The sequence below is a fragment of the Thalassophryne amazonica genome, chromosome 8 (assembly GCF_902500255.1).
Source record: "Thalassophryne amazonica chromosome 8, fThaAma1.1, whole genome shotgun sequence".
Classification (NCBI taxonomy): Eukaryota; Metazoa; Chordata; class Actinopteri; order Batrachoidiformes; family Batrachoididae; genus Thalassophryne; species Thalassophryne amazonica.
Window position 1 is genome coordinate 55,894,480 of NC_047110.1, and position 13,093 is coordinate 55,907,572.

A 13,093-nucleotide genomic window follows, 5' to 3' on the forward strand; every position below is an offset into this window, starting at 1 on the left:
GGACTGATGCAGAAGGTGGCAGCAATGCAACAATAAGCATGTCGGCTGCCGTTAAACACTATAGAAGAAAGAAAGAAAGAAAGAAGAAGAAGAATACGAAGAAGAAGAATACGAAGAAGAAGAATACGAAGAAGAAGAAGAAGAAGAACAAGAACACGAAGACGAAGAATACGAAATAGAAGAAGAAAAGAATACGATGAAGATGACGATGATTTGACTGCAGGTTCTGCGGGGCGTGTCCAAACGGCAGACGCATCCCCCTCTGATTGGTTGACTTGTCGAGACCACCACAAACACGGAAGCAGCGTCAAACCATCCGGAGCAGAGCCGCGTGCAGTGTGTTATTTCGGAGTTATGTCGCTTTTATCAGTATCCAGTTCGTCTTTAATACATAGGGGCTGTTTACAGAAAGTGAATGTTCTCTGTAACGTTTCGTACACGCAGCGTTTCCAGGACCGGTCATTCAGGTGTCGTTTGTTGAAACGGGATTTGTCTGCGGTGTCTCATGGATTCAGTCAGTTGTCCCGCAAATCGAACGTTAGAAAATTCACAGTGTCATTTTGTTCAAACTCCTCAGACAGCAAAGACCAGAGGCTGTGGAATGTCTACAAAGAAACCAAAAGGCAGACTGAAGGTATGAACAGCGCAGCCACATCATAATGCTCATTTACCAACGTTATTCACATATATGTAAATGTACGTGTGTGTTTAACAGGCCCGGATCCAGACCGGTTTGGACCGATGCAGTTGCATCGGTCAAATTTTTTTATGCATCGTTCGTCATCGGTAAAAAACAAACAAACCAAAAAAAAAAAAAACATCTTAATAGTGTTGAACGTGTCCCCGTGGTGAACACAGCTTTTCGGTGGTTTTCATGTCAACCGTAAATTATACGGATTTTTCCGAGTTTCAGAGTCATACAGACGTACAAATAAAGTCGGATATTCAGGGTTTGGTCTGCAGCAGGTCTGTAATCAACCGTTTCTGCAGCGCGACACCACTTTGAAGCCGTGAACCATTGAAGCAATGCTTCGATGCACTAGCTCGTTGGTTCTTTGATTCGCTGCTCTTCAGAAACAGCAAGTCCGCTTATTAACCCCTCTCAAAGCCATTAAAATACCGTGAGTCACTTTTGTGTGGATTAAAGTCACTAACTGGGACTCTTGTCTTGTTGCAGTCAAGAAACGAGAATCGTCCTTCCGTCCGTTGGTTCAGCACCAAACGCTGCGCGGCTCTCTGCTGAGACAGAACGAATTGCCGAACGAATCACCTCTACAAACGTTGTAATACAGACAAGAAAACACAATCGACTAAAACGTTTTTTCCACACAAAATGAAACGTGCTGTACATCCTGACGTGAAGCACATCAGCTATAAGAGTTCAGCTCAGATATATGGAAATATCAGACATTGCCAATAATGTCTGAAAGGAAATGCTTTTGACAAAAACTACAGATTTTGTTTATTTCTATTTATGTCCAGAGATCAAGGATCCACCATGTAGAGTTTATTGTGTCCAAAGTTTAAGGATCCAGTGACCAATTTCATTTTTATTTACTTTAAGACTTGATAAAATGTTCAGTTTCAATTCAATTTCAATTTAATCGGCTTATAAAGTGCCAAATCACAACAAAATCTAAATATACTAAAACAAAACATCACAGTTGTACACATATCACAATTGTGGTATGTGTACAACTGTGATGTATTTGTTTTAGTATATTTAGTCATGGACATGATGAATATTGTTACCTGCTGGACTGTTTCTAATTTTGATTGGTATTAATGGAAAATGTCTTCTGTGAACTGTCTGTATCTCAAAATATTATTATTAAGAATATATGCAGTCATATTTTTATTGATTTTATCAACTGAAAAAAAATCATATATAGATTCAAGTATAATTGAAAGATTTTGGCAATAAATTTGATCCTGTTTACAGTCAATTTTTGTTATAGTGTTTTTTTAGGACATCATATTTATACAAATAAGAAGTGTTCACTATGGCCCATGAAGTATAATAAATATATTAAAAGAAGTATGACAGTATATGTTGCACAGGAATAAAAGAATGAAGATTATTGAATAACAAGATGCGTACAGTTTTTATTTTATCATTGGGCAAAAATGCGTCTGTCAGATTTTCACTCTGGATCCAGCCCTCTGTTTAATGCAGCAACACATGCTTGGGTCACCCTGGATCTTGCAGGTGGTGCCTCAGTCACTCTTGTAAGTTGCTGTGCCCTGGCCTTGTATGACCCTGAGGTTGAGATTAATAATTTTTATTTAACCAAGTTAGTCCAAGCAGGGGTGGTGGCCAAGTGGTTAATGCACTTGGTTTCAGTTCAGAAGGCTCCGGGTTCGTAATGTGGAGTTGCATGGAAGGGCATCCGGCGTAAAACCTGTGCCAATTCAACATGCAGATCCACCGTGGATTTGCTGTGGCGACCCCGAGTGCAAACAAGGGAGCAGCCGAAGGGACTTAACTATTTAACCAAGTTAGTCCCATTGAGATCGAGATGAAGTTTGGCATGGGAGACCTGGACAATTTTTACCCAAGGCCATCAAATGTGGCCATTGGGCATTGTGAAGGCTTTTCGTCGGTCTGTCTGTCTCTGTGCTCAGCATAAGTAAAGTCCTATTACAGCCACAGTCTTCAAATTCACAGGAAACATTCTTGGGACACAGACCTTAGACAAGTTCAAAGATGGTTAACCTTGACATATTTTAAGAGGTATTTTAAAAGGTTAAGAGCCATAGTCTGTTACTGTGGAATGGTTTATAGAAGGGGGTGATATATCATGTTTCATAAATGGTGGTGGCTTAGTTAGGGCGCTTTTGCATAGGTGGCGCTCTTTATGTTAAGAACGTGATATTTGGCGATTTTCATTTGGCCATATGTCGGTGCACCCCCTATGGATTTCAGTGGAACTTGTTTTATTATGTTCCTCTATATCAAGTTGTGACTTGAAGTGCCACCTATAGGTGGCGCCCTCAGTTAGCCTTGAAAAATATAACACTAAATGGGAGAACTCCATCCATACATTCATATACCATAAGATCAGTGAGGCTTACTGAGGGCGCACAAAGATATTAAAGGGCAATATCCACATTTTGACTATGCCACTGTTTTGGCCCCTTTAACCCCTACCCTAAAAAGGACTGTAATTGTCCTCCTGAAGAGATTTTTGGATAAAAAAAAAATGTAACTTTTGTCCATTTGGACAATACAACTTCCCCTAAAAAAAACTTCAGAGTAGAGCAGCGCTGTGATGTCAGTAGTTGTTCTTTCCAAAACCGCTTAGTTTTGTGTGTTTAGATATGTCTCTCGTATATTATGTAAAAGCTATCGAGAAATACGCACTTCTAAAATGTAAAATGCCATTATTGGAACCTAATAACACTTCTGAACTTATTTACAAGACATTTTGCAGACGTTAGCTTCGTTATGTCACAGGCTAGTAGCTAGCTGCAAAACTCTTTCATTTGTGTGTAAATATAACCCCTTTGTTAAATATTATGTAAAAGCTAGCGAGAAATAAACACTTCTAAAACTGAAAATGCTGTTTTTGTAACCTGATAACACATCTGGAGTCATTTACAAGACATTTTGCAGATGTTAGTGTGCATGCTAACTTCAGCTAACTCAGTTAACTTCCTGTGGAGTTAGATTTGTCTTAATACCAGCACAGAGGGTGGTCTACAAATATTCCTTGATTTGTACTTCTGCTCTTGTCAAAACCTCATGTACATGCACACGCAAGGCCTACTGTAGACACCGTTAAAATGTAAATATTGTTTGTGATTGACAGAAGGGCTTTATTGAGCATGTACAAATTGTATGTTAATCAATAGGGTCTTAATAAGTCAAACAACTGCAAATTGTAAAGAACACAATGCTCATATGGCCTAGGGTGTTTTAGCATTGCACTATATTTAAAATTTTAAAGACTGAGGCATTCCATGTCTCTTCTCAACTTCCCAACTTCTCACTGTCATTTCAGAAATACCGTGCAAGAACAAAATTGTCATCATGTGCATTCAGCGATGTTGACCATGGAGATGGGCTGGAATTCAGAATGTTTGGTCGACTTATCAACTGTCAGCACTTTAAAGCAAAGACACTGATAAGAACAAGTATCATCTGTGATCTGCTTTTTGCTGGTGATGCTGCACTTGTAACATCTCTTCAACAGGCACAGGATCTCATGGATCAATTTTTAGTTACTTATAATGGATTTGGCATGATTATCAGTGTCAAGAAGATGGCAGTAGTGCATCAACCAAAGCCTATGCCTAAAAAGATCAGAGATGTTGGGCAGCAGTACCTGTAACTGTTGGCGGTAAAGATCTGAAATAATCAGATCATATCTTGTCAGCAAAATGAACCTCATCTCTAAAGCAACAGATGCTTTTGGCGAACTTCACCATTGCCTGTGGAATGCCAGAGGGATATCTTTGAAAACTAAAATCAGGGTTTTATCATGCTGTGATGCTCACTGTTCTCCTTTTTGGCTTGGAATCATGGATTCCATTTCGCACACATATTTATAAGCTTGATGTCAGAATCTCCAAAGCTGCTCTGTTTGATAAGTGTGACACTGGTGGGTTTGAATCCTTTTTGATGCAGTCCCAACTCAGGTGGGCTGGTCACATTGTAAATTTGAGTGATAATTGGGCACTCAGAATCCTCATGTGCACCCAGCTCCAAGATTGGTCACACAGTTTAGGCAGACTTCTTCAACTCAACTCAGCCTTTATTTCTAAAGCATGTTTATAATGACAGCAGTTGACCAAAGTGCTGTACATAATACCCCCAAATGGAAATAAATGAATTAAAAATAATAAAATTGCAACAGGCAACAAAACAATGAGAAGACAAAGTAGAATAAAGAGTGGTAGGAAATAATTTAGTTTGATTTAATTTAATTTATTTTATTTACATAGCACCAAATCACAACAAAGCTGCCTGAGGTGCAACGCATAAGTAAGGTCTAACCTTACCAACCCCAAGAGCAAGCACACAGGCAACAGTGATAAGGAAACTCACTCCTACAAAGACAAACTGCAGCATAACTTTAAATCTATCAACAACCTTCTTGTGTCTTTCAAATCAGTTGGTTTCAGTAGTACAAAGTGGAGAACTACAGCGGGTAAAACAAGTATTTAACATGTCACAGTTTTTGTCAGTAAATTTCTAAAGGGGAAATTGACATGAAATTTTCAACAGATGCAATAACAACTTGAAGTAAAGACACCAAAACAAATAAGGACAGAAATTAAATTATGTGTAATAATGCGAAATGGTATAGGAAAAAGTATTGAACACATGAAGGGAGGTGCAAAAAGACACCAGTTGAAATACAGTGAGGAAAATAAGTATTTGAACACCCTGAGATTTTGCAAGTAATCCCACTTAGAAATCATGGAGGGGTCTGAAATTTTCATCTTAGGTGCATGTCCACTGTGAGAGACATAATCTTAAAAAAAAAAAATCTGGAAATCACAATGTATGATTTTTTTTTTTTAATAATTTATTTGTATGTTACTGCTGCAAATAAGTATTTGAACACCTGTGAAAATCAATGTTGATATTGAGTACAGTGGCCTTTGTTTGCAATTACAGAGGTCAAACATTTCCTGTAGTTTTTCACCAGGTTTGCACACACTGCAGCAGGGATTTTGGTCCACTCCTCCATACAGATCTTCTCCAAATCGTTCAGGTTTGGAGTTTCAGCTCCCTCCAAAGATTTTCTATTGAGTTCAGGTCTGGAGACTGGCCAGGCCCCTCCAGGACCTTGAAATGCTTCTTACGGAGCCCCTCCTTAGTTTCCCTGGCTGTGTGTTTGGGGTCATTGTCATGCTGGAAGACCCAGCCATGACCCATCTTCAATGCTCTTACTGAGGGAAGGAGGTTGTTTGCCAAAATCTTGCGATACATGACCCCATCCATCCTCCCTTCAATACGGTGCAGTCATCCTGTCCCCTTTGCAAAGCACCCCCAAAAATGATGTTTCTACCCCCATGCTTCACAGTTGAGATGGTGTTCTTGGGGTTGCTGCCATCCTCCAAACCTGGTGAGTGGAGTTGATACCAAAAAGCTCTATTTTGGTCTTATCTGACCACATGACCTTCTCCCATGCCTCCTCTGGATCATTCAGATGGTCACTGGTGAACTTCAAACGGGCCTGGACATGTGCTGGCTTGAGCAATGGGACCTTGCTGCCCTGCATCATGACAGCATCATGTGTTAGTAATGTAATCTTTGACTGTGGTCCCAGCTCTCTTCAGGTCATTGACCAGGTCCTCCTGTGTAGTTCTGAGCTTTCTCAGAATCATCTTTACCCCACAAAGTGAGATCTTGCATGGAATCCCAGACTGAGGGAGACTGACAGTCATCTTGTGTTTCTTCCACTTTCTAATAAATAATAATAGCAGTTGTCTTCTACCAAGCTGCTTGCCTGTTGTCCTGTAGTCCATCCCAACCTTGTGCAGGTCTACAGTTTTGTCCCTGGTGTCCTTAGACAGCTTTTTGCTCTTGCTATGGTGGACAGGTTGGAGTGTGATTGATTGAGTGTGTGAACAGGTGTCTTTTATACAGGTAACAAGTTCAAACAGGTGCAGTTAATACAGGTCAAGAGTGCAGAATAAGAGGGCTTCTTAAAGAAAAATTAACAGGTCTGTGTGAGCCAGAATTCTTGCTGGTTGGTCGGGGATCAAATACTTATTTGCAGCAGTAACATACAAATAAATTATTAAAAAAAAAAATCATACATTGTGATTTCAGGATTTTTTTTTTTTTTAGATTATGTCTCTCACAGTGGACATGCACCTAAGATGAAAATTTCAGACCCCTCCATGATTTCTAAGTGGGAGAACTTGCAAAATTGCAGGGTGTCTAAATGCTTATTTTCCTCACTGTATATCAGTAATTACAAAGCAGTCCTGCCCCTCTCAGTACAAATTAATATCAGCTGGTTCAGTCCCAACTGATGGCCTATAAAAAGGTGTCTCATTACCAAGGTGTCACACAAGAAACATCACATGATGGATAAAAGCAAAGGGCTCTCTCAAGATCTTTGCAATCTTATTGTTGCAAAACATACTGATGCCATTGGTTACAAAAGGATTTCTAAGCTTCTGATTGTTCCAGTGAGTACTGTTGGGGCCATAATCTGGAAGTGGAAGAACATCTGGAAGAACATCATTTCACCATAAACCAACCATGTGCTCCTCACAAGATTTCTGACAGAGGAGAGAAAACAATTATCAGAAGAGTTGTCCAAGAGCCAGGGACCACTTGAGAGCAACTGAACAATTGTTTGGATGAAAACAATAATGCACTCAGCCGCCGCCACACCCTGTGTGCACGCTCACCACACAAGACTCCATTGCTGAAGAAAAAGCGTGTTGATGCTTGTTTAAAGTTTGTTGCACAACATTTAGACAAGCCTATGAAGTACTGGGAGAATATAGTCTGGCCAGATGAGACCAAAATTAAACTCTTAGGATGCCATAAAACACACCATGTTTGGAGGTCAAATGGCACTGCACATCACCCTAAAAACACCATACCAACAGTGAAGTTTGGAGGTGGGAACATCATACACCAAATGTGTGTGTGTGTGTGTGTCTGTATATGTATGTATATATATATATATACACACACTAGGGATGGGACAATCCAATCCCAGATCAGTATCAAGTTTTTTCTGATACTGGAGAAGAGCTACTGTGAATCCTTTCAACTGCTATTGTTTTTGCTCTGCTTGTTTACTGTCAAGCGGGAGGAGAAGAGGAAGGTTTTTGAAGCTGGGCTGTTTGAGAGAGCTCTCTTCCGCAGTGTCCTAGCTATGGTTAGCAAGCACAGATTTTCTGAAAAATTAACTGAATTGTTGCTGAAAATGTGTGCTAAAAAGTTAGCCGGTTCACTGTCCCGAGGCTGTGAAACGCCATGAAAAGCCAGTTCGGCGTGCAGCTGAGGAGAACAACGAACAGAGATTCCGTTGAAAGGGGAAAAAAGTCTCCATTAAAATCCTGCGCGTGAGCGTCGCTGATGATACATTTATTTTACAGTTGAAAGGTTTTGTTTCCAAAAAGTTCAAAGTTTGCGAAGCATGAAAACAGTGAGAGAAAGAAAGAGAGACGGAGGGAGAGACAGAGAGCAAGTGAGAGAGAGATGGAGGGAGAGAGGGAAAAAGCAAGCGAGAGACAGAGAAGGTAGAGAGACAGACAGACAGAGAGAGGGAGAGAGACAGGACTTAATTTTAAAATTTTTATTCTGCAACACTTGCTTTGACAATGTAAACATCAAATCAAATTTCAAATCAAACATGTCTCCCATATCAATAAAACTTCATTGAAATTGAAAATTGAGGAGAGACAGACAGAGAGAATGCTGTCTTTTCTCTTTATAAAAATAAGGCTATAAAAGTCTAAAAAAATAAAATAAAAGTACTTAATTCTTTCACCAAAACATCACATCTAGGCTTTCATCTGAGATGCACCTTCTGGCAAATTGTAGCTGAACTTTCAGGTCTCCTTTTTAAGAAAAAATCCTCATATAAAATCAACAATAATGATGATGATAATAATAATATTACAGCAAACAGAACTCTGGTATCGGATCAGAAAAGTATCCGTATTAGCACATATCCAAATTCAGGTGTCGGGATCGGATCGGAAGTGAATAATTGTGGATTGGTACATCCCTAATATATACACACACTGAACAAAAATGTAAATGCAACACTTTTGTTTCTGCTCTCATATTTCATGAGCTGAATTCAAAGATTTAAATAATTTGGAGACGGCTTACGGTAGAGAAATGAGCATTCAGTTCACGGGCAACAGCTCTGGTGGACATTCCTGAAGTCAGCATGCCAATTGCACGCTCCCTCTAAACATGTGACATCTGTGGCATTGTGCTGTGTGATAAAACTGAATGTTTGAGTGGCCTTTTATTGTGGCCAGCCTAAGGCACACCTGTGCAATAATCATGCTGTCTAATCAGCACATTGATATACTGCACCTGTGATGTGTGATGGATTTGCTCACTAACACAGATTTGTGATCAGTATTTCAGAGAAACAGGTGTTTTGTGTATATAGAAAATGTTCAGAGTTCAGCTCATGAAAAATGGGAGCAAAAACAAAAGTGTGGCATTTAACTTTTTGTTCAGTGTGAATATATGAGCCTATAATTCTTTGTGACCTATCATGTGTGTCTTGGTGACTTTCCTCACTCGTCTCCTTCCAGTATGTTTGGTCACTCACTTTTTGAGAACTGCCTAGTTGACACAGATTTACCATACCAGGGGTCGAATTAGTACATGCATGTGCTAGTTTGTGCACGTATTATTCGAGCGGTACACATAATTTTATACTGCACTATCACTGGTGCAAGTAACTTTATCCAAGTTTTATCAACTATAAGCACCAGTAGAATGAACCAATAAAGGAATAAATAAGGGGGAAAAAAAAAAACAATTTCCAGTGTGTTGTCTTCGTCTATCACACACGGAGCGAGTTGCTGTGCTCTGTTTGTTGTGGAAAGCTGACAAACGTTGCCAGTGCCTCCATCCCTGGCTTCACAACATCCTCATGAGACATTCCCTATTCTGGGAGTTTCATTATTTGCTGCAAATAACTGGAGCTGCAGGAGCTCCAGTTTGAGGACCTCCTGTCCCGTTCGCATGTGCACATGTAAACAAAGAAAAGAAAAAAAACAACTGGCTGCCGCTGTGGTTCCTCGCGCTCTCTCCCCTCAAACTCTGTCATAATTGTGTTATAAACCAGTCACCATTTGTTTTATTATACATCTGTGTAGTTAATAAATAAAATAATCTTCACACACGATTAGTTTGTGCGCGCACGTGAAAAAACAAAATTGTCTGCTGCTGCTGCTCTCCCCTCAAACTCTCCCCCTTTTTTTTGGTGCAAGTAATTTTTTTGTTACTAGCACCAGTGCAAGTAGGTTAAAAATGTATTTTGACCCCTGCATACAGTACCGTACTGTTTGTATTTCTTAATGATTGAGATAAATGAAGTCCGAGACATTTTCAGTGACTTGAAAATCTTTGTCGTCCCGCTGGCATGTCTCAAGAAAACTGGGTGTAAAAGTGATGATTTAACCATTATGTTTTGAATAAATTGCCCCATCCGAGCTTTTTTTTAGAATGTGTAGGCCTTAAATGCAGGAATGGATGTATGTTAACAGGTGAAATGAAGACGACCACACAAAACATGAAATTAAACTCTGCAGTGAAATACAAGTTAAAGTAAATATAAGAAACACTGCTTGTTTTTAATTTTCCATATTGTCCCAACTTTTTCTGCTTTGTGGTTGCAATTTCAAAATACCAGTGCCCCTTTAGTATTAAGTTATTGCTAATTGATAAAAATAACTATGAAGTCAAATAGCATGAATCCAAATTTTAAGCAATCAAGTCTCTTTCAGAGAATAGCAAATGGCAACAGAACAATGATGAATATGAATAAAAGAGCATTACTTGGATCTTGCACAAGCAGCAAGTAACAATGAAGTGTCTTTGCAAAAAAAGGAATAGCTTTCACTCTTCTCATTAATCAGGTTTGTAAAAAATGTACACTTTAAAAGTTTTTGTTTCAGATATTTGAATGGGTTTGTGTATTACCTTGTCATTACAACAGTTCCCCTTGCAGACTTTGCAGATAAGATTATTAGAAAATAATAGTAATAGAAGCAATCAGCAGAAACCAAATCATTTCCTCTGTAGAAACAGCACATTTTTTTCAGCAGCATGTTTCATAATATATAAATGGTGCAAGTGGGTGAACAGAAAATGTAACATTTATTGCTCATTATCTGTAAAGCATATGGCTATAAACAGCATCCGTTACATACTGTAATATAGGCCAGTGCTTAGGCAATCTTTTTCACTCCTGTGGATGTCGAGTTTCAAGTGCGTCTGTTATTTTTTTTTTCCTTCTTTCTTTCACCAAATAAGCATATATTCACTTTCTGTAAGTTGCAGTGCCTACGGTGGTGCAGACTGAACGGTCCGCCCCTGAAAATCGGTCCTCCCTGCCTCCACTGCGCATGCATCATTTCGGACCTCAGCATCTCGTCTGAGACACTCTTCACCCAAAGCGATCAAATGGGTTAATAGGATTACTAACCATCAGATGACAAGGTAAAACCTTTTAAACCATTCTAAAGTCAGTTTTAAGCAGAAATGAGGCCGTTGTATGCAGAAACGATGTGATGTTTTGAAATGACTGACGCGCAGTGAACGCATCAGCTAGCAGTTCATGTAGCTGCGGCGCTCTGATCGCTTCCTGTCTTTTATGATGAAATAATGCTGAATTTATGTGGAAATGATTGTTGTACAAACGCTTCAGATATCTGTCGCTGAGATAGATGATGACTAGGGATAGGTATTGATAAGCTTTTATCGATACCATTATCGATCCGATTCCTTATCGATACCTCTTGTGAATTTTCTGTGTACTAAAAGTAGGCTTTACAGGTTTTCTATGTCAACAACATTTTATTGAATCTTAAAGTAAATAAATATGAAATTGGTCACTGGATCCTTAAACTTTGGACATAATAAACTACATGATGGATCTTTGATCTCTGGACATCAATAGAAATAAACAAAGTCTGTAGTTTTTGTCAAAAACATTTCCTTTCAGACATTATGGTCATGAATGTCGTTCCATACATCTGAGCTGAGCTCTTGCAGCCAGCTGTGCTGCACGTCAGGTTGTAATTCATAAGGAAATGCAAGACGTCTCATTTTGGGAGTGAAAAAAAACGTTTTAGTCGTAGTTTGTCTGTATTACAGCGTTTGGAGCTGTGCCAATGGAACGGAGGACGATTCTTGTTTCTCTGTATGCAACAAGAGTCCCAGTTAGTGACTTTAATCCACACAAAAGTGACTCACGATTGACATCTTTTAATGGCTTTGAGAGGGTTTAAGAAGCGGACTTGCCGCTTCTGAAGAGGAGTGAATCAAAGAACCAATGATCCAGCGGATCAAAGTACTTCTTCATTGGCTCTCACTTCAAAGTAGAGTCATGCTGCAGAAGCGGTTGATTTCAGAGCTGCTGCAGCATCTGTAATCAGACTAGAGAAATTATCATTTTCCCAACAAACACCCTCAATAATAACGGCTGCTCTGGAGGACTGATAAGGGAATCGTTAAACAAAAAGGCTATTGACGTCGGTGGATCAGATCATTTCTTAACGATACCCAAAAAGAACCAGTTCTCGATATGCAACCCTAATGATGACTGGAGTGCAGTTTGAAACAGAAACAAGGTGTTAATCGGTTAAACCGTGGCTGATGACGTATGCGCAGTGAAGGCGGTGAAGGTGGACCGATTTTTTTCTTTTAGGGGGGGACCGTTTGGTCGGTGACGCCGGAAAATATTCACAGCGCTTCACTTTTTTCCCCACATTTTGTTGTTTTTGTAATGTTGTAAATGTAGAGGTTTGTTTGGCTGAGGTGAAACCATGCACTTTTCCAGATTTATTTATTTTTTGCTAATAGTACAAACAGTCCAACAAAATAAATAAAATAAAGTGCCTTTATTGTCATTGTACATATACACAACAAAATTTGTGATCTGCATTTTACCCATCCAAATTACCATTAGACACAATCAAACCACTAAGAGCAGTGGGCAGCCACAGTCTGGCACCCGGGGACCAACTCCAGATGTAGAGGCGTTGCCTTGGTCAGGGGCAGAGAAAGGACCAGACCCTAAATAATCATGTTTTTGATTGTGGGAGGAAACCCACGCAGACACGGGGAGAACATGCAGACTCCACACAGAAAGGCCAGGAGGCGATCCTATGACGTTGCTGTGAGGCATTGCTGCTAACCACTAAGTTATCGTACCGCAGGCCATACCCATATAAGCAGCAGGTCTCCAAGGTGAACTGCCTCTGGCATGTTGGAACAAGGCGGGTCAGAGAAGTTGGCAAGTTAGATCTGTAACTTCGGGACAAGGATTTGCTCTAAGAGTTGGGATGGTTGTGCTGGTGTGCGAGGTGGGGCTGGGCTCACGCTGCAAAGAAGGTTATAGGTAATATGCGTTGTGTT

The 13,093-nt window shown here is 39.7% G+C and overlaps 1 protein-coding gene across 1 annotated transcript in view; it reads left to right on the forward strand.

Annotated features, from left to right (window-relative positions):
* The first annotated feature begins 222 nt into the window (after positions 1–222).
* The window catches only part of nt5dc3 (5'-nucleotidase domain containing 3), a 33,559-nt gene continuing 20,688 nt past the window's right edge, over positions 223–13,093 (forward strand). Inside the window, exon 1 of the mRNA XM_034176294.1 lies at positions 223–634. Within this exon, the coding sequence (XP_034032185.1) occupies positions 355–634 (280 nt within the window). The 5' untranslated portion in view covers positions 223–354. The remainder of the gene's footprint in view (positions 635–13,093) is intronic.